The sequence below is a fragment of the Oncorhynchus mykiss genome, chromosome 11 (assembly GCF_013265735.2).
Source record: "Oncorhynchus mykiss isolate Arlee chromosome 11, USDA_OmykA_1.1, whole genome shotgun sequence".
NCBI classification, from domain to species: Eukaryota; Metazoa; Chordata; class Actinopteri; order Salmoniformes; family Salmonidae; genus Oncorhynchus; species Oncorhynchus mykiss.
In genome coordinates this window covers 66919592-66940957 of record NC_048575.1, presented here as the reverse complement: position 1 = coordinate 66940957, position 21366 = coordinate 66919592, and the positions used below count along the sequence as shown (strand labels likewise).

The window sequence follows — 21366 nt, the reverse complement described above, 5'->3', positions numbered from 1 at the left end:
TAATTATAATAAAGCATAAACAATGTGATGAATAGATGTGAGGATTCGACAGTAACAAAACTAAAGAACAAACGCAAGGTGTTCCCCCAACTTGTAACTATCAGGACCATAAAGTCAGATTAATAAACCATAAATGGATAGGGCCTCTGGGCCACAGCGGAAATAAAAACAGGAACGGCAGGACACAGTGTTTAAACTGATGCCGCAGGACACATTAGGCCATCCTTTGACAGAGAGAGGTGTTGTAATGCTGCTTACCTCTGTCTCCTCTTCAATCTTGGCTCCCTCTGCCTGCAATAGAGCAAGAAATGTTTCCAATGAACTGTTTCCAGAGCTGTGGTCTGTGAACAGAAGAGAAAAAATAAACAAACAAAGTTACAATTTTGTTTTCTACTGTAGCTAGAATTCATCATGTCACAGTGACAACACTTGGAAATATGTGGTCTGAACAGAGGAGAACGGAAAGGACATGACAAAAGTTGACATTTTGTTTTACGACCGCAACTAGAATTAATCTCAAATAGTTGCCTCTCATAGTCACACGACTGTTGAAAATACTGCTGAAAATAATGAGTAGGCCTCAATAACATGAGACAGTCACATGATGACTGCTACAGAAGTATAAGAGAGTATTCAACCAGTGAGCAGGGAACACAGACACACAGCTCCATATCCAGCCGTCACTCATTCTCTACAACAACCTCTGACACCAAAACCAAGGCCTCATTACGAGTTGTCAGGATAGAACCACTCTGAACAAAGAGACTGACTGTCTTTCATAATGAGTGGTGAACTGAAATAGATTGGGGCCTGCGTCTGTAAATGCACCCTACTCCATAAACAGTGCACTACTTTTGACCAGAGCCCTTTGTGAGTATGGGGTGCTATTTGGCCCAGTCAGAGAGTCTCCAAGGAAGCTGAACGAGAGGCCAGCCTGGTTCCTGTGTTGTGTCAGTCTGCTGACTGAAAGACAATACCAGCTGGAGCTGCTGGAATTACATGCAGAACCTGACACCAAAGCAACCAGATCACACAGCAAAACTCTAGGTTTATGATCCCTAACCACTAGTGTGGTGCCAATGCCAACTCACCCACATTTCACCAACACTGGACAAATCACACCTTACAGAAAGACATAACTCATGTAGCCTAGAAGACGAGAGCATGAGTGGTTGGAAAAATTTGTATGCAGAATTTTTTTAAATCATATCTGTTATTACAATGTTTGTGTAATAACAAAATAAGTATTGTAAAGTATTGTAATACGTGTGTAAACCCATGACAGATCTGAGCTATACATCAGGGAGCTCCAGCAAGAAAGACAGAGACAGATAGAAAAGGAAAGATCGAGAAAACACGGTAAAGCCTAGACAAAGACCTGGCCCCCTCCACCTCCCTGCGCAGTGCCAGATAAAACTGGCTTAATTTAACCAGCTTCCCCGGGCGTGATGCAAGGCGTTTCACAGCTGCCCCAGCCAACAGAGTGCACCCACTCACAGTGAATTACCACAATGACAGAGAGAACTACTGTCTGTCTAATATCACAGGAAAACAACATTTAAACAGAGAGGACAGGGAGGGGAAGTGGTCATCGGTCCAATTGACATGCCTGAGATCATTTGATTTATTTGTGAACTAGACATGTTCCAAGTATAGTCTATTAGAACCAAATCCAAGCATACTGTAGGTGTGAGTTGCAGAGTGAAGTGTTAGGAGGATAGAAGCTCTTCCTCTGGCCCAGCCAAATGACTCTCATCCCCTCTCCACTCTAATGAGACAGACACACACAAGCATCAGCACTTCTCCACACAATGGAATGATTCTCCACCTCTGAAAGACCAGAGTGGAACACACACACAGATTGGACCAGGGATCATGAGACTGCCATTTAGTAATGGATACAGACCAGCCTCAACTGACAGTGAAGGGGGAGTTTTTTGGCCTCTCTTCCTCTCGCTCTTTCCCTCCCTCCCATGCTTTTTTTGCCCGCTGTTGTACTAAGGGGCAGGGGGGCACAGTCTGTCCTGCCACCCTGGTCCCCACTCACTGCCACCCTTGAGAATGTTCTGAAGCACCCGTGTTGCAGTTGCTATGGTGGAGGATGGAGGGAGTCACTGTATGCGAAGGAAACACACGTACCAAACAATACTGGGTTGATTCTGCCGTAAGACCATGCTTTTCATCTGGGTCACATGGCTGAGTTCAGTTGCTCCCAGCGCTGTGGGCTGTCTCCCAAATGGCACCCTATCCCACTATATAGCGCAAAAATAAGGTGCCTTTTTGGGACACAACCCTGCTCTGTCCTTCCCATGCAGATGCACTATGGCTGCTGCTTACAGCAAATCTACAACTAGGATAGCCAGCACACAGGGAATCTGGTATCCTACATTTGACAAAAGCCCTCTCGCCATCAACAAACAAATGGCAGGTGGCGAGGCCTTCCATGATATGGGGGGGCAGCTTCCACTCAGCCCAGTCCAAGCTCTTCTCTGTCCTGGCACCTCAATGGTGGAACCAGCTTCCCCCTGAAGCTAGAACAGCAGAGTCCCTGCCCATCTTCCGAAAACATCTGAAACCCTACCTCTTCAAAGAGTATCTTAAATAATCCCACAGCACCCCCTCTCACACCAAAAAAGTATTTTGTGAACTAACACACACTAATTTCTAGCTGACTTTACTGATAGCTACTTTATTGAGGAAAAATGTACGTACTAGGACTGTGATATTTGGTTGACCCACCTAGCCATCTTAAGATGAATGCACTACGTCGCTCTGGATATGAGTGTCTGCTAAATTACTAAAATGTCAATGTAAAAGCACAATACCATCTACTGTGTACAAAAGGAGGCAGAGAAAGAAAGCCTGTTCAGCTGCAGGGTAAATGGCAGCCTATGCATTGAGGGCCAAATCACTGCTCTTGTGACGAGAGGAGAATACAAAGACAAACTAACTTTATCAGTGAGTGCTACATCCACCACAACAAAGACTGAAGTGAAATGTTGGCATGCTGTTTGGAGGGGGCTGCCTGGCAACCTTCGCGTCATACCAGGTCATAAGTATCAGCAGTCAATTTATTCAGTGGCGTAGGATGCACCTCCACAGGCCCCGCAAGACAGGGGGGATCCCCTAAAGCTCGGGGGCCCCCCAGATAGCATAGGAACACGTCAAATGTAACACAAAATGTTAAGAATTACAGGAAATTAACTTTAAAACCGCAACATTTTCTCTCAGCCTCATTGCAAAATATGTCGATTAGCGTGAGATTAGCTATTAGAATTGCACATTTTTCTCTCTGACCCATTTAAAAATGTGTAGAATTGCAATAAGTTAGCCATTTCCCTACAAAACTTGCCTGGACCTTAAAAATAAAATACAGAAATATCTCATTTGCATAAGTATTCACACCCCTTTACTATGACACTTCAAATTGAGATCAGGTGCATCCAATTTCCTTTGATCATCCTTGAGATGTCCCTACAACGTTGAGTCCACCTGTGGCAAATTCAATTGTTTGGACATGATTTAGAAAGAAACACCTGTCTAGATAATGGTTCCACAGTTGAAACTACATGTCAGAGCAGAAACTATACCATGAAGTCCAAGGAAGTGTTCATCGACCTCCTAGATCAGGGATGGGCAACTTTGATGGTGGTGGGGGCCACAAAAAAAACAGAACTCCTCATGGGATCCGCAGTGGCTCATGGGTCTACGTACTCACATCCCCCAGAAGGACAACAGTCTCTATAGCACGTCACCAATCTGGGCTTTATGGAATAGCCAGACGGAAGCATGACAGCACGATGGGGGTTTGCAAAAATGCACATGAAAGACAGAGCATAAGGCAAAATAATCTGTAGTCAACGAGACAAACATGTTACTATTTGGCCTGAATTGCAACACACTATGTCTGGAGAAAACCAGGCACAGCTCATCACCGGTCTACTGTGAAGCATGGTGGTGGCAGCATCATGCTATGCAGATGCTTTTCTGTGGCAGGGACTGGTATGGATCAAGGGAACATTGAATGGAGTCAAATACAGACAAATCCTTGAAGAGAACCTGCTTCAGAGTGCAAATTACCTTAGACTGGGGCGAAGATATACATTCCAACAGGACAATGACCCCAAGCATACAGTCAAAACAATGCTGGAATGGCTTCAGAACAAAAATGTTGCCTCATCCAAAGCCCAGACTTGAATCCCATTGAAAATCTGAGGAAAGACTTGAAGATTGCTGTTCACCTCTGCTCCTCATCTAACAAGGAGGAATGGGAGAAAATCCTCAAATCCAGATGTGCAAAGCTGATACAGTCATACACAAGACGACTCAAAGCTGTAATCGCCGCCAAAGGTGCTTCTACAAAGTACTGACTCAGAGGTGTGAATACTTATGTCAATGAGATATTCCTGTATTTCATTTTTTATACAATTGCAAAACATTCTAAAAAACATGTTTTGACTTTGTCATTATAGGCTATTGTGTCCCTCCCTCCCTCAATTCAATGCTGGATCCTGCTCAATACTGGCAGAGATTAGCTACTGCGGGAGGGAAAATTAAACTGGGTTAGGGCCACTATATGGGCCTTCTGATGGGAAAAGCTGGAGAAACTGGTCAGGTCTGTGTGTCATAATCCAATGGAAGAACAAACAAGAGGAAAATATTATGCAAACTCACAAACTACCCGCCATGACAGTAAATTACAATGTTCAAAAGCTCAAATTGAGTTGTCAATTTGGCAATCCGGGTAATAGCATTGACCTTCTTCAAACCGTCAAGCCATCACACAAATCATGTCAACCAAAATAAAAGTTGTTTATCATATCAACCTATTCATGTCAACAGTAATGCATTTCAAATTCAAATATATAAATTCAAAACAGTAAGAAAGCCTCGTCTGAGCCAGAATGGCCAATAGGGCAGGAACCCTAGTCTTGTTTCTGTAGCGTCTATTACCTAGTTTAACATGTATTACCTAGTTTGGATTTGTGAACCTGGTAAGCCTCGAAGCTCTCCTGTAGGGAGCTGTAGCACTTGGTGAGCTGGCTCTTCTGGTGATTCAGTCTGGGCTGCAGTTGAAGGTTCTGCTCTGCCAGGCTCCGGTTACTGGCCAGGATCATCTCCTTGGTCTGTTGCACCTCCTGCATCTACAACATACAAAGGATCACACAGACATTGAGTATGATTATATGAATTGAATAATGCGATTATTGTGGATAGTCAGATAAATACAATAGATTAAACAGTTTGCAAGAAGAAAGATTTCCCTAATAATCCTGTTTACATGGACATCAGAAAATCGGCAATCAAAATAAACATTCTACCACAGTGACCATGTTATTTTTGGGAAGCATACTTGATTCGGAGTTCGGATATACAGTATAAAGTTTGTATGTGAAAACTACTTCTAAGTAAGCATATTCTGTTTTTCTGAACTACACTCACATAAGGAGTGCTAGCACGTGCGCTGATCAAATACACCACTGGAACGCTGATTCAGATGTTTACATGTTACTGCAGCGCAATGGGTGTATTTTTTGTTGACAATTTTGATACCTTTTGGAAACAAAACACATTTTATAAGGAGGATGGGATCCACCAGCATAATTTGGGTTCCTGGATCCTTTCATAAGGCTGCATTGAGACAATGGCTTATCAGTGACCCAAGCACAGCTTAGTTAGTCCCTACCATTGTGTCGATGAGTTGTCATAATGCTACTACAGGGGCCTCCCGGGTGGCGCAGTGGTTAAGGGCGCTGTACTGCAGCACCAGCTGCGCCACCAGAGACTCTGTGTTCGCGCCCAGGCTCTGTCGTAACCGGCCGCGACCGGGAGGTCCGTGGGGCAACGCACAATTGGCCTAGTGTCATCCGGGTTAGGGAGGGTTTGGCCAGTAGGGAAATCATTGTCTCATCGCACACCAGCGACTCCTGTGGCGGGCCGGGCGCAGTGCGCGCTAACCAAGGTTGCCAGGTGCACGGTGTTTCCTCCGCTGGCTTCCGGGTTGGATGGCGCTGTGTTAAGCAGTGCGGCATGGTTGGGTTGTGTATCGGAGGACGCATGACTTTCAACCTTCGTCTCTACCGAGCCCTTTTGGGAATTGTAGCGATGAGAGAAGATAGTAGCTACTAAACAATTGGATACCACGAAATTGGGGAGAAAAAGGGGTCAAATTAAAAAAATATAAACAAATAAAATAAAATAAATAATGCTACTACAAAGTACATTATACCAGGGGCGTTGGTAGACACAATAACACTATGTTCCTCTAACTGCCCTGAATGCCTCTGCTGATCCTACAGCTATTGTTTGCAGTAATCAGGTGCCAGAGTTATATTGTTAGCACTGAGGCAGTGTATTCTAGTAGGAAGTTCACTGCGTGCAGCCCACCTTGCAATAACAAAAATAACATGAGCATGTATACTTCTGCTAAGCTTCCCAGTGATCACATCGTTACGACTGCTGCAGAAATTTGCTTGAAAGAAATATCCAGATCCATCAGAAGTTGTTTTCACAATATAGTAGCCATATCTAGGAAAACCAAAGTTCCAAAAAGGCTGGGTCTAATATAGTCACACAAGACATTTTGTAGTGATTCCTATGTTGTTAATGTAAATAATTTGTTGGTCTGTGGTGTGTAATGAGGAGCAACCAGATGCTGCACTTGACACATTTATGAAATGGCTAATTCCAGTTACTAGCATGCATCCATTAAGAAAATGACTAAAAACGGTTAAATCACAGTGGAATGATGAGGAATTTTAAAAAAAAATGTATGATTGAGAGGGATGAGGCAAAAGGAATGGCAAATAAGTCTGGCAGCACAAAAGATTGTCAAATGTAATGCAAATAGAGAAATCATGTGACTAAACTGAATAAAACGAAGAAGAAACTATACTATGAAACAACGACAAATTATATAAAAGAATGAGAGTAAAAAGCTCTGAAGCACCTAAATAAAACTTTGGCCAAAAAGGCAAACTCAGCTCCTTCATCACAAAACCCACTGATATCGCTAATTACTTTAATGATTTTTTTAATTGGCAAGATTAGCAAACATAGGCATGACATACAAGCAACAAACGCAGACACTACACATCCAAGTCTAACTGATCAAATGATGAAAGACAAGCATTGTAATTTAGAATTCCGTCAAGTGAGGGTGAAATTCTTTGTTGTTGTCTATCAACAATGAAAAGCAACCGGGGTCTGAAAACTTGGATGGAAAATTACTGAAGATAATAGAGGATGATATTGCCACACCTATTTGCCATATCTTCAAATTAAGCCTACTAGAAAGTGTGTGCACTTAGGCTTGGAGGGAATCAAAAATAATTCCGCTACCTAAGAATAATAAAGCCCCATTTACTGGCTCAAACAGCCAACCAATTAACCTTGTTGCCAACCCTTAGTAAAAAAATTGTGTTTGACCAAATACAATGCTATTTTACAGTAAAGAAACTGACAACAGTCTTTCAGCACGCTTATAGGGAAGGACATTCAAGATGCACAGCACTTACACAAATGACTGATAATTGGCTGAGAGAAATTGATGATAAAAAGATTGTGGGGCTGTTTTGTTAGACTTCAGTGCAGCTTTTGACATTATCGATCATAGTTTGCTGCTGGAAAAACTTGTGTTATTGCTTTACACCCCCTGCTATACTGTGGATAAATAGTTACCTGTATAATAGAACACAGGGGGTGTTCTTTAATAGAATCCTCTCCAAACTAATCCAGGTTGAATCAGGAATTCCCCAGGGCAGCCATTTAGGCCCCTTACTTTTTCAATTTTTACTAAAGACATGCCACTGGTTTGAGTAAAGCCAATGTGTCTATGTACAGTACCAGTCAAAAGTTTGGACACACCTACTTTTTTTTTTTTTACATTGTAAAATAATAGTGAACACAACAAAACTATGAAATAACACATGGAATCATGTAGTAATCAAAATAGTGCTAAACAAATCTAAATATATTTTATATTTGAGATTCTTCAAAGTGGCCACCCTTTGCATTGATGACAGCTTTGCAAACTCCTTGCATTTGCTCAACCAGCTTAATGAGGTAGTCACAATGGAATGCATTTCAATTAACAGGTGTGCCTTGTTATAAGTTAATTTGTGGAATTGCTTACCTTCTTAATATGTTTGAGCCAATCAGTTGTGTTGTGACAAGGTAGGGGTGGTATACAGAAGATAGCCCTATTTGGTAAAAGACGAAGTTCATATTATTGCTAGAAAATGCTCAAAATAGCAAAGACAAACGACAGTCCACCATTACTTCAAGACATGAAGGTCAGTCAACACGGAAAATGTCAGGAATTTTTAAAGTTTCTCCAAGTGCAGTCGCAAAAACCATTAAGCGCTATGAGGAAACTGGCTCTCATGAGGACCACCACAGGAAAGGAAGACCCACAGCTACCTCTGCTGCAGAGGATAAGTTCATTAGAGTTAACTGCACCTTAGATTGCAGTCCAAATAAATGCTTCACAGATTTCAAGTAACAGAAATCAACATGATCACAAGAATGGTGAGCAACTGTTCAAAGGAGAATGCGTAAATCAGGCATTCTTCGTCGAATTGTTGCAAAGAAACCACTACTAAAGCACACCAATAAGAAGAAGAGACTTGCTTGGGCCAAGAAACACAAGCAATGGACATTAGACTGGTGGAAATCTGTCCTTTGGTCCAATGAGTCCAAATGTGAGATTTCTGGTTCCAACCGCCGTGTCTTTGTGAGACGCAGAGTAGGTGAACGGATAATCGTCACATTTGTGGTTCCCACCGTGAAGCATGGAGGAGGATGTGTTATGGTGCTTTGCTTGTGACACTATCGGTATTTAGAATTCAAGCTACACTCAAGCAGCATGGCTATCACAGCATTCTGCAGCGATACGCCATCCCATCTGGTTTGCACTTAGTGGGACTATCATTTGTTTTTCAACAGGACAATGACCCAAAACACACCTCCAGCCTGTGTAAGAGCTATTTGACCAAGGAGAGTGATGGAGTGCTGCATCAGATGACCTGGCCTCCACAATCACCCAACCTCAACCAAATTGAGATGGTTTGGGATGAGATGGACCGCAGAGTGAAGGAAACGCAGCCAACAAGTGCTCAGCATATTTGGGACCTCCTTCAAGATTGTTGGAAAATCATTTCTCATGAAGCTGGTTGAGAGAATGCCAAGAGTGAGCAAAGCTGGCATCAAGACAAAGCGTGGCTACTTTGAAGAATCTCATATATTTTGATTTGTTTAACACTTTATTGGTTACTACAAAATTCCATATTTGTTTTTTCATAGTTTTGTGGTCTTCACTATAATTCTACAATGTAGAAAATAATACAAATTAAGAAAAACCCTTGAATGAGAAAGTACAGTGCCTTGCGAAAGTATTCGGCCCCCTTGAACTTTGCTGTCATGTACTGTCATGTTGTGTCTTGTCTCTGTCCTTTCCCTTCACCCTGTCTCCCTCTGCTGGTCGTTGTTAGGTTACCTTTTCTCCCCCGCTTTCCCCCAGCTGTTCCTTGTCTCCTCTTGACTACCTCGTCACCCCTTCTCCCACCTGTTCCCCTTTTCCCTCTGATTAGTCCCCTATATCTCTCTCTGTTTTTGTTCCTGTCCTTGTCGGATTCTTGTTTGTTGTGTTTCATGCCTGAACCAGACTGTCGTCATGTTTGCTGTAACCTTGTCTTGTCCTGTCGGAATCTGCCGGTCCGTCTGAGCCTACCTATGTTTGGTAATTAAAGAAGCTCTGTTTAAGTTATTCGCTTTTGGGTCCTCATTCACGCACCGTAACAGAAGAATCCGACCAAGAATGGACCCAGCGACTTCGGATCCTCTCCACTCAGCCGTCGGGATCCAGGGAGCGATGCTAGGCAGACACGAGCAGGAAGTGTCTGCTGCTCGACATGCCGTTGAGACCCTGGCCACCCAAGTCTCCAACCTCACAGAACAGGTTCACCATCTCCGCCTCGATCCACCGGCCACTTCCAGGGCTTTCGAATCTCCGGAGCCCAGAATCAATAACCCGCCGTGTTACTCTGGGGAGCCCACTGAATGCCGCTCGTTCCTCACCCAGTGTGATATTGTGTTTTCTCTCCAGCCCAACACTTACTCCAGGAGCACTGCTCGTGTCGCCTACGTCATATCTCTCCTTATTGGACGGGCTCGTGAGTGGGGCACGGCAATCTGGGAGGCAAGGGCTGAGTGTACTAACCAGTATCAGGACTTTAAGGAGGAGATGATACGGGTTTTTGATCGATCTGTTTTTGGGGAGGAGGCTTCCAGGGCCCTGTCTTCCCTATGTCAAGGCAATCGATCCATAACAGACTACTCTATTGAGTTTCGCACTCTTGCTGTCTCCAGTGGCTGGAACGAGCCGGCCTTGCTCGCTCGTCTTCTGGAGGGTCTCCGCGCAGAGGTAAAGGATGAGATTCTCTCCCGGGAGGTTCCTTCCAGCGTGGATTCCTTGATTGAACTCGCTATTCGCATTGAGCGACGGGTTGATCTTCGTCACCGAGCTCGTGGAAAGGAGCTCGCGCTCTCCGTCGCTCCCCTCTCCGCATCACTACCATCTTCCTCTGCCGGCTCGGGTGCTGAGCCCATGCAGCTGGGAGGTATCCGCATCTCGACTAAGGAGAGGGAACGGAGAATCACCAACCGCCTCTGTCTCTATTGCGGTTCCGCTGGTCATTTTGTCACTTCATGTCCAGTAAAAGGCCAGAGCTCGTCAGTAAGCGGAGGGCTACTGGTGAGCGCTACTACTCCTGTCTCTCCTTCAAGATCCTGCACTACCTTGTCGGTCCATCTACGCTGGACCGGTTCGTCAGCTTCCTGCAGTGCCTTAATAGACTCTGGGGCGGAGGGCTGTTTTATGGACGAGACCTGGGCTCGGGAACATGACATTCCTCTCAGACAGTTAAAGGAGCCCACGGCCTTGTTCGCCCTGGATGGTAGTCCTCTCCCCAGGATTCAGCGTGAGACGCTACCTTTAACCCTCACTGTTTCTGGTAATCATAGTGAAACCATTTCTTTTTTAATTTTTCGTTCACCTTTTACACCTGTTGTTTTGGGCCATCCCTGGCTAGTTTGTCATAATCCTTCCATTAATTGGTCTAGTAATTCTATCCTCTCCTGGAACGTCTCTTGTCATGTGAAATGTTTAATGTCTGCTATCCCTCCTGTTTCCTCTGTCTCTTCTTCACAGGAGGAGCCTGGTGATTTGACAGGGGTGCCGGAGGAATATCACGATCTGCGCACGGTGTTCAGTCGGTCCAGGGCCACCTCTCTTCCTCCACACCGGTCGTATGATTGTAGTATTGATCTCCTTCCGGGAACCACCCCCCCCCCGGGGTAGACTATACTCTCTGTCGGCTCCCGAACGTAAGGCTCTCGAAGATTATTTGTCTGTAGCTCTTGACGCCGGTACCATAGTCCCCTCCTCCTCTCCCGCCGGAGCGGGGTTTTTTTTTTGTCAAGAAGAAGGACGGGTCTCTGCGCCCCTGCATAGATTATCGAGGGCTGAATGACATAACAGTGAAGAATCGTTATCCGCTTCCTCTTATGTCTTCAGCCTTCGAGATCCTGCAGGGAGCCAGGTTTTTCACTAAGTTGGACCTTCGTAACGCTTACCATCTCGTGCGCATCAGGGAGGGGGACGAGTGGAAGACGGCGTTTAACACTCCGTTAGGGCACTTTGAATACCGGGTCCTTCCTTTCGGCCTCGCTAACGCTCCAGCTGTCTTTCAGGCATTAGTCAATGATGTCCTGAGAGACATGCTGAACATCTTTGTTTTCGTTTACCTTGACGATATCCTGATTTTTTCACCGTCACTCCAGATTCATGTTCAGCACGTTCGACGTGTCCTCCAGCGCCTTTTAGAGAATTGTCTTTTTGTGAAGGCTGAGAAGTGCACTTTTCATGCCTCCTCCGTCACATTTCTCGGTTCTGTTATTTCCGCTGAAGGCATTAAGATGGATCCCGCTAAGGTCCAAGCTGTCATTGATTGGCCCGTCCCTAAGTCACGCGTCGAGCTGCAGCGCTTTCTCGGCTTCGCGAACTTCTATCGTCGTTTCATCCGTAATTTCGGTCAGGTGGCAGCTCCTCTCACAGCCCTTACTTCTGTCAAGACGTGCTTTAAGTGGTCCGTTTCCGCCCAGGGAGCTTTTGATCTCCTCAAGAATCGTTTTACATCCGCTCCTATCCTTGTTACACCTGACGTCTCTAGACAGTTCGTTGTCGAGGTTGACGCGTCAGAGGTGGGCGTGGGAGCCATTCTTTCTCAGCGCTCCCTCTCTGACGACAAGGTCCACCCATGCGCGTATTTTTCTCATCGCCTGTCGCCGTCGGAACGTAACTATGATGTGGGTAACCGCGAACTGCTCGCCATCCGGTTAGCCCTAGGCGAATGGCGACAGTGGTTGGAGGGGGCGACCGTTCCTTTTGTCGTTTGGACTGACCATAGGAACCTTGAGTACATCCGTTCTGCCAAACGACTTAATGCGCGTCAGGCGCGTTGGGCGCTGTTTTTCGCTCGTTTCGAGTTCGTGATTTCTTATCGTCCGGGCTCTAAGAACACCAAGCCTGATGCTTTATCTCGTCTCTTCAGTTCTTCAGTAGCCTCCACTGACCCCGAGGGGATTCTCCCTGAGGGGCGTGTTGTCGGGTTGACTGTCTGGGGAATTGAGAGGCAGGTAAAACAAGCGCTCACTCACACTCCGTCGCCGCGCGCTTGTCCTAGGAACCTTCTTTTCGTTCCCGTTCCTACTCGTCTGGCCGTTCTTCAGTGGGCTCACTCTGCCAAGTTAGCCGGCCACCCTGGCGTTCGGGGTACGCTTGCTTCCATTCGCCAGCGTTTTTGGTGGCCCACCCGGGAGCATGACACGCGTCGTTTCGTGGCTGCTTGTTCGGTCTGCGCGCAGACTAAGTCCGGTAACTCTCCTCCTGCCGGCCGTCTCAGGCCGCTTCCTATTCCCTCTCGACCGTGGTCTCACATCGCCTTAGATTTTGTCACCGGACTGCCTTCGTCAGCGGGGAAGACTGTTATTCTTACGGTTGTCGATAGGTTCTCTAAGGCGGCTCATTTCATTCCCCTTGCTAAGCTTCCTTCTGCTAAAGAGACGGCACAAATCATCATCGAGAATGTTTTCAGAATTCATGGCCTTCCGTCAGACGTCGTTTCGGACAGAGGTCCGCAATTCACGTCTCAATTTTGGAGGGAGTTTTGCCGTTTGATTGGGGCTTCCGTCAGTCTCTCTTCCGGCTTTCACCCCCAGTCTAACGGTCAAGCAGAACGGGCCAATCAGACTATTGGTCGCATCTTACGCAGTCTTTCTTTTCGCAACCCTGCGTCTTGGTCAGAACAGCTCCCCTGGGCAGAATACGCCCACAACTCGCTTCCTTCGTCTGCGACCGGGCTATCTCCTTTTCAGAGTAGCCTCGGGTACCAGCCTCCGCTGTTCTCATCTCAGTTCGCCGAGTCCAGCGTCCCCTCCGCTCAGGCTTTTGTCCAACGTTGCGAGCGCACCTGGAAGAGGGTCAGGTCTGCACTTTGCCGTTATAGGACGCAGACTGTGAGGGCTGCTAATAAGCGTAGAACTAAGAGTCCTAGATATTGTCGCGGTCAGAGAGTTTGGCTCTCCACTCAGAACCTTCCCCTTAAGACGGCTTCTCGCAAGTTGACCCCGCGGTTCATTGGTCCGTTCCGTATTTCTCGGGTCATTAATCCTGTCGCAGTTCGACTTCTTCTTCCGCGATACCTTCGTCGCGTCCACCCGGTCTTCCATGTCTCCTGCATCAAGCCCGTCCTTCGCGCCCCCGCTCGTCTTCCCCCCCCCCCCCCCATCCTTGTCGAGGGCGCACCCATCTACAGGGTCCGTAGAATTTTGGACATGCGTCCTCGGGGCCGTGGTCACCAGTACCTCGTAGATTGGGAGGGGTACGGTCCTGAGGAGAGGAGTTGGGTTCCCTCTCGGGACGTGCTGGACCGTGCGCTGATCGAGGATTTCCTCCGTTGCCGCCAGGTTTCCTCCTCGAGTGCGCCAGGAGGCGCTCGGTGAGTGGGGGGGTACTGTCATGTACTGTCATGTTGTGTCTTGTCTCTGTCCTTTCCCTTCACCCTGTCTCCCTCTGCTGGTCGTTGTTAGGTTACCTTTTCTCCCCCGCTTTCCCCCAGCTGTTCCTTGTCTCCTCTTGACTACCTCGTCACCCCTTCTCCCACCTGTTCCCCTTTTCCCTCTGATTAGTCCCCTATATCTCTCTCTGTTTTTGTTCCTGTCCTTGTCGGATTCTTGTTTGTTGTGTTTCATGCCTGAACCAGACTGTCGTCATGTTTGCTGTAACCTTGTCTTGTCCTGTCGGAATCTGCCGGTCCGTCTGAGCCTACCTATGTTTGGTAATTAAAGAAGCTCTGTTTAAGTTATTCGCTTTTGGGTCCTCATTCACGCACCGTAACATTTGCGACCTTTTGCCACATTTCAGGCTTCAAACATAAAGAAATAAAACTGTATTTTTTTGTGAAGAATCAACAACAAGTGGGACACAATCATGAAGTGGAACGACATTTATTGGATATTACAAACTTTTTTAACAAATCAAAAACTGAAAAATTGGGCGTGCAAAATTATTCAGCCCCTTTACTTTCAGTGCAGCAAACTCTCTCCAGAAGTTCAGTGAGGATCTCTGAATGATCCAATGTTGACCTAAATGACTAATGATGATAAATACAATCCACCTGTGTGTAATCAAGTCTTTGTATGAATGCACCTGCACTGTGATAGTCTCAGAGGTCCGTTAAAAGCGCAGAGGGCATCATGAAGAACAAGGAACACACCAGGCAGGTCCGACTGTTGTGAAGAAGTTTAAAGCCGGATTTGGATACAAAAATATTTCCCAAGCTTTAAACATCCCAAGGAGCACTGTGCAAGCGATAATATTGAAATGGAAGGAGTATCAGACCACTGCAAATCTACCAAGACCTGGCCGTCCCTCTAAACTTTCAGCTCATACAAGGAGAAGACTGATCAGAGATGCAGCCAAGAGGCCCATGATCACTCTGGATGAACTGCAGAGATCTACAGCTGAGGTGGGAGACTCTGTCCATAGGACAACAATCAGTCGTATATTGCACAAATCTGGCCTTTATGGAAGAGTGGCAAGAAGAAAGCCATTTCTTAAAGATATCCATAAAAAGTGTTGGTTAAAGTTTGCCACAAGCCACCTGGGAGACACACCAAACATGTGGAAGAAGGTGCTCTGGTCAGATGAAACCAAAATTGAACTTTTTGGCAACAATGCAAAACGTTATGTTTGGCGTAAAAGCAACACAGCTCATCACCCTGAACACACCATCCCCACTGTCAAACATGGTGGTGGCAGCATCATGGTTTGGGCCTGCTTTTCTTCAGCAGGGACAGGGAAGATGGTTAAAATGGATGGGAAGATGAATGGAGCCAAATACAGGACCATTCTGGAAGAAAACCTGATGGAGTCTGCAAAAGTCCTGAGACTGGGACAGAGATTTGTCTTCCAACAAGACAATGATCCAAAACATAAAGCAAAATCTACAATGGAATGGTTCAAAAATAAACATATCCAGGTGTTAGAATGGCCAAGTCAAAGTCCAGACCTGAATCCAATCGAGAATCTGTGGAAAGAACTGAAAACTGCTGTTCACAAATGCTCTCCATCCAACCTCACTGAGCTCGAGCTGTTTTGCAAGGAGGAATGGGAAAAAATTTCAGTCTCTCGATTGTCAAAACTGATAGAGACATACCCCAAGCGACTTACAGCTGTAATCGCAGCAAAAGGTGGCGCTACAAAGTATTAACTTAAGGGGGCTGAATAATTTTGCACGCCCAATTTTTCAGTTTTTGATTTGTTAAAAAAGTTTGAAATATCCAATAAATGTCGTTCCACTTCATGATTGTGTCCCACTTGTTGTTGATTCTTCACAAAACAATACAGTTTTATATCTTTATGTTTGAAGCCTGAAATGTGGCAAAAGGTCGCAAAGTTCAAGGGGGCCGAATACTTTCGCAAGGCACTGTATGTCCCAACTTTGACTGGTACTGTATGTTGCAAAAAAAATGCCCTCTGGGGCTTCTATTACCATAAATCTAACTAAATGTGTACAAACTGATAGCGAAATTACAGACGCTGTTAGCTAAATGCTAAGCGAAAATGAACATAACTAATTGCAATGACTCGAGTCATTTTACCACATGACTCAGGTCAGTCTCATATTGCTACATGGACAGAAAAAGCAAGTAGCTTGGGCGTGAACAGCATCATGTGGCCCAGCTTTGAAAATTAATTAACTAGCCTAATAGGCAGTAGAACACTTCTTCCAAAACAAATGATCTTGTCATGGAATGACAGAAGCCAGCCAGCAGTATGGACTTGGGCTGCGAGTGGATGGGTATGGATGGTGACAGAGAGAAAACAAAATTTCAGACAAGGCCAGAGGCTAAGTGCATTCATAACCACTGTGCTTCACACACTGTACTGCCGTGACCTGACCAAACCATACAACCAACTAACTAACTAACTTCTCAGAACCGTGTCTCAATAAGCCACTCCAACGCAGTGCACTGCAGAAAAAAAAAACAGCCTTAAATAGCATCCATGACTGCAGGCTTGTTCTGTCAACCCCCCCCCCCCAAAAAAAAAAACACTTTTGCAGGGGAAGGAAATAGTTAATGACTGGATCTCCACTTTCTCTGTACAGTGACAGAAGATGAGGCATAAATTTAACAGGAGAACACCAAAACTGTCACACCAGACAGCCTGTGCTGCTCACCATATTCATTTTCTTCCTATTTAAGATGCCATATGACGTTATTATGCTGAAGGCAGAGGCTTTTAACTGTGTGGGGATTGAGTACAGCGGCCGTATCTGTATCAAGTGGCTCAGAGTAGGTAGGGGTGCTGATCTAGGATCAGTTCAGCCTTTTAGATCATAATTAATATGATTTTATAGACAGGGAACACCTAATCCTAGATCAGCACTCCTACTCTGATGCTTGATAAACACACATACAGCCAAAGAGCACAGAAGGCCAGAGGAAGCATGACACACAGACAGAGGCTTTCATTTGGAGCCTCCTCTGGAGCTCAGTCAGGGCTCCAGACTGTGACCATCTAGTCACATTGCAAGTGCACGAAGCCATTGTCATTTATTTTATTTTTTTTACATTTACTGTTAGATTAATACATGGCTACTAGCAGTAGGTGTTAACTTTAAGGCCAGAGGTGGTGTGTTATATGGCCACAATACCACAGATAAGGATGATGTAACAACAGCCTTTATCACTTTACAGAAATTCTCCCCGAACCCAAAAGTTCGGGGAGTTAGTTCTAAATAAAAATGTTATGCTCTAAAGTGTAAAAAAAAAAAAAGATAATCTAAACACAATATAAAGCCATCTATTAACTCACTGTAATCTAAAATATCAATAGTATATGGTTATGAATACTCCTTCCTTTAATGAAGGTTGAGTTTCAATGATATCATCAAGGCCCCTTTTCAGCCTATTAGCAGTCAGTTGCCAATAATGTGATTGGTCTCCAATTGTCCAAGTAAAGAGAGTACTTCTTTAGTTTGGGCATAAAAACTAATAGTCCCCGTCTCAAAGAAGGAGGCTTTGTAGACCGAAAGCAAGAACCTTCTAATATCAGGCCAAAAAATGTCAATAGACATGATACTAGCAGTTCGGTGGCTATGAGTAATGGAACATCCCCTCGTTTCTCTATTGCTAGAGGAATTAGGCAGGGTTGTCCAATCGCCACTCTTTTATTTATTGTAGCCAACAATTTACTGGGAATTGAAAAGGGATCAGTATCTAACAAATCTGAGAATTTAAAAGGGATCCGTATTTTTGGTAAAGATATAAATATCAGTCAATTTGCAGATGATATTGCCCTTTTACTCCCTTGGCTATTGACAGAATCAAGAAATGTTATATGGCCTCTGGGTTGACTCAACCCTAACAAATGTGATATCATGCCAATTCACTGCTGTGACTCATGTCAACATTGCCTCCCTACCTGTTAAAAACAAAGTTAAATATTAAGGAATTTTTAATCACAAAAAATGTTTCAGAGAATCTTTAAACATTGATAGTATAATTCATTCCATGAGAGATTCTTTAAGTCAGTGGCTGCAACATGATGACTCAAAATTGAGTTGTGTTCTTTTGTGCAAGACTGATGATTTATCTAGAATACTTTACCCAATCCTTATCCTTTTTCTTTCTTCTAAAAACATCAAAAATGTAAATTGTTAGATTTATTTAGAGGAATAAAACACATATTTGGAAATCAACATTTGTGAAAAAAACTATGATCATGGATGTTTACTTACTAATGATTTTGAGTTGTTCGTGGGTACTTTTAGGATTAAATGGTTGAAATTGTCTGTTTAATCCTACCTCTGTGGTATCATATCCCTAAAAGTCTGTAAAAAATTGGTGGACTTGAATTCCTAATGAAATGTGATTTTGACCCATGAAAATTACCTGTGAAATTATCAAAGTTTCACCAGCAAATTACATTTTCTAGAAAGAGATTAAAATTGATAGGAAATTCATTTTCAAAGGACTTTGGTTTGACAAGGGCATTCATTTTATCATTAGAGTTATGATCTAGCTAATATGTTTTGAGTTTCCACTTCGTCATATGGTGGGTGAATTACCTAATTGAATTAGCCACCAATTGTGCAAGTTCTCCCACTTAAAAAGATGAGGCCTGTAATTTTCATCATAGGTACACTTCAACTATGACAGACAAAATGAGAAAAACAATTCCAGAAAATCAGAAAATTTTTATGAATTTATTTGCAAATTATGGTGGAAAATAAGTATTTGGTCACCTACAAACAAGCAAGATTTCTGCTCTCACAGACCTGTAACTTCGTCTTTAAGAGGCTCCTCTGTCCTCCACTCGTTACCTGTATTAATGGCACCTGTTTGAACTTGTTATCAGTATAAAAGACCCCTGTCCACAACCTCAAACAGTCACACTCAAAACTCCACTATGGCCAAGACCAAAGAGCTGTCAAAGGACACCAGAAACAAAATTGTAGACCTGCACCAGGCTGGGAAGACTGAATCTGCAATAGGTAAGCAGCTTGGTTTGAAGAAATCAACTGTGGGAGCAATTATTAGGAAATGGAAGACACACAAGACCACTGATAATCTCCCTCGATCTGGGGCTCCACAAAAGATCTCACACTGTGGGGTCAAAATGATCACAAGAACGGTGAGCAAAAATCCCAGAACCACACGGGGGGACCTAGTGAATGACCTGCAGAGAGCTGGGACCAAAGTAACAAAGCCTACCATCAGTAACACACTACGCCGCCAGGGACTCGTCTGCAGTGCCAGACGTGTCCCCCTGCTTAAGCCAGTACATGTCTGAAGTTTGCTAGAGAGCATTTGGATGACCCAGAAGAAGATTGGGAGAATGTCATATGGTCAGATGAAACCAAAATATAACTTTTTGGTAAAAACTCAACTCGTCATGTTTGGAGGACAAAGAATGCTGAGTTGCATCCAAAGAACACCATACCTACTGTGAAGCATGCGGGTGGAAACATCATGCTTTGGGGCTGTTTTTCTGCAAAGGGACAAGGACGACTGATCCGTGTAAAGGAAAGAATGAATGGGGCCATGTATCGTGAGATTTTGAGTGAAAACCTCCTTCCATCAGCAAGGGCATTGAAGACAAAACGTGGCTGGGTCTTTCAGCATGACAATGATCCCAAACACACTGCCCGGGCAACGAAGGAGTGGCTTCGTAAGAAGCATTTCAAGGTCCTGGAGGGGCCTAGCCAGTCTCCAGATCTCAATCCCATAGAAAATCTTTGGAGGGAGTTGGAAGTCTGTGTTGCCCAGCAACAGCACCCAAAACATCACTGCTCTAGAGGAGATCTGCATGGAGGAATGGGCCAAGTGTACCTATGATGAAAATTACAGTCCTCATCTTTTTAAGTGGGAGAACTTGCACAATTGGTGGCTGAGTAAATACTTTTTTCCCCCACTGTATAATATTAGTGCACATAAAGATGAAGGCAATTCATCTCTATTGAACTAAAAAAAAAAAAAAAATGTTGTAGTCCTATTTTGGCCTATTTGTTAACCCAAAATTCATGACAAATCACTGGATTAGGTTGCATATCTAAATATTTTGAATCATGAATTCCTGTTTGGACATGTTAGAACATATTTATTGAATACCATCTCAGTAGTCTGTCACTTCTTAATAAAACATTGTGAATGACATTATAATAACTTATAAGATGATGCCTCAAATGTATTGTGTGACGCTGCACACATTTTTTGAGGGGGGGGGGGGGGGGGGGTTCCACCTAATCATGACCTGGTCTGGTCCAACTGAAAAAGTTAGTAGGGGGAAATGTTAGTCTGGAGCCCTGTCGGGCCAATAGAGGATTGCAGAGCCCCATCTAGCCAAACAGGGAGTGAGATAAAGAGGACATGTCTCAATGTCAGGCCTGGTGTCACAACGTTGCCTCTTTGGGGTGGCGAGCCCATCCCTCTCTCCCTGCCTCCCCCTTTCCTCCTTCAACTAGGCTGCTGTGGCCAGAGAGACGTTGTAAATTCCTGAGGATCTCCTCATGGACACACAGTATAGAGAGAGTACATTTTCATAGAGAACCAAGGAATTCCTTCCACCTCACAGAACTTGAGGTACGAACAAATTTCATGTTCCGGAGAAAGTATAAAAGATCAGTGAAGAATCCAGCTACGAACTGGTCCGTTTGTTACAACTTGGGGAAGCTCATGGGAGACGGTGTGGCTACATTACCATAACGCTGTTTATATAATAGCCTCAGATATGAGGTTTACATCTAATTGTTGTATAAGATGAATGAGTGAGTATGATACTGTTTACACTATTTTACAATGTGATTTTGGACTGTTTAATGAAGGAAAACTTAAAAAGGGAATTGGAGTTAACTAAATCACAGGACCGCCCCTGAGCCCAGTTAGGGTCAGGCGTCCTGGGACAGCCCCTTTCTGCAATTCCGAATAAAACCCATTATCACTAGACCATGTTTTTCTCCATTAGGAGGGGACAAAGGTTGTAGACCATTGCTGAATCTTTTAACCATACCACGTGGTTAAACTCTTAAGATTATCGATACCGACAGAATAAGAACAAGTCTTTGATATTAATTACTAGTCTGCAGCTAGGAATTCGGTATCATTGAACGCGAAGAACAACAACCGCCGAAACAACCATTCTATAAGAAATGAATGAATGTCACTCTGAACTATATCCTCTAACAAAGACAGAGACAGAGAGAACGAAACTCTCCAACAGAAACAAACTTTTCACCAGCG

General features: G+C 44.4%; 1 protein-coding gene across 1 annotated transcript in view; it reads right to left on the bottom strand.

The window, feature by feature from the left end:
• The window catches only part of LOC110536271 (vacuolar protein sorting-associated protein 37B), a 28118-nt gene that overhangs the window by 3149 nt on the left and 3603 nt on the right, over nt 1-21366 (bottom strand). Inside the window, exons 2-3 of the mRNA XM_021621965.2 lie at nt 4973-5144; nt 259-341 (exon numbers count right to left, since the gene is read on the bottom strand). Coding sequence (XP_021477640.1) covers nt 259-341; nt 4973-5144 — 255 coding nt within the window. The remainder of the gene's footprint in view (nt 1-258; nt 342-4972; nt 5145-21366) is intronic.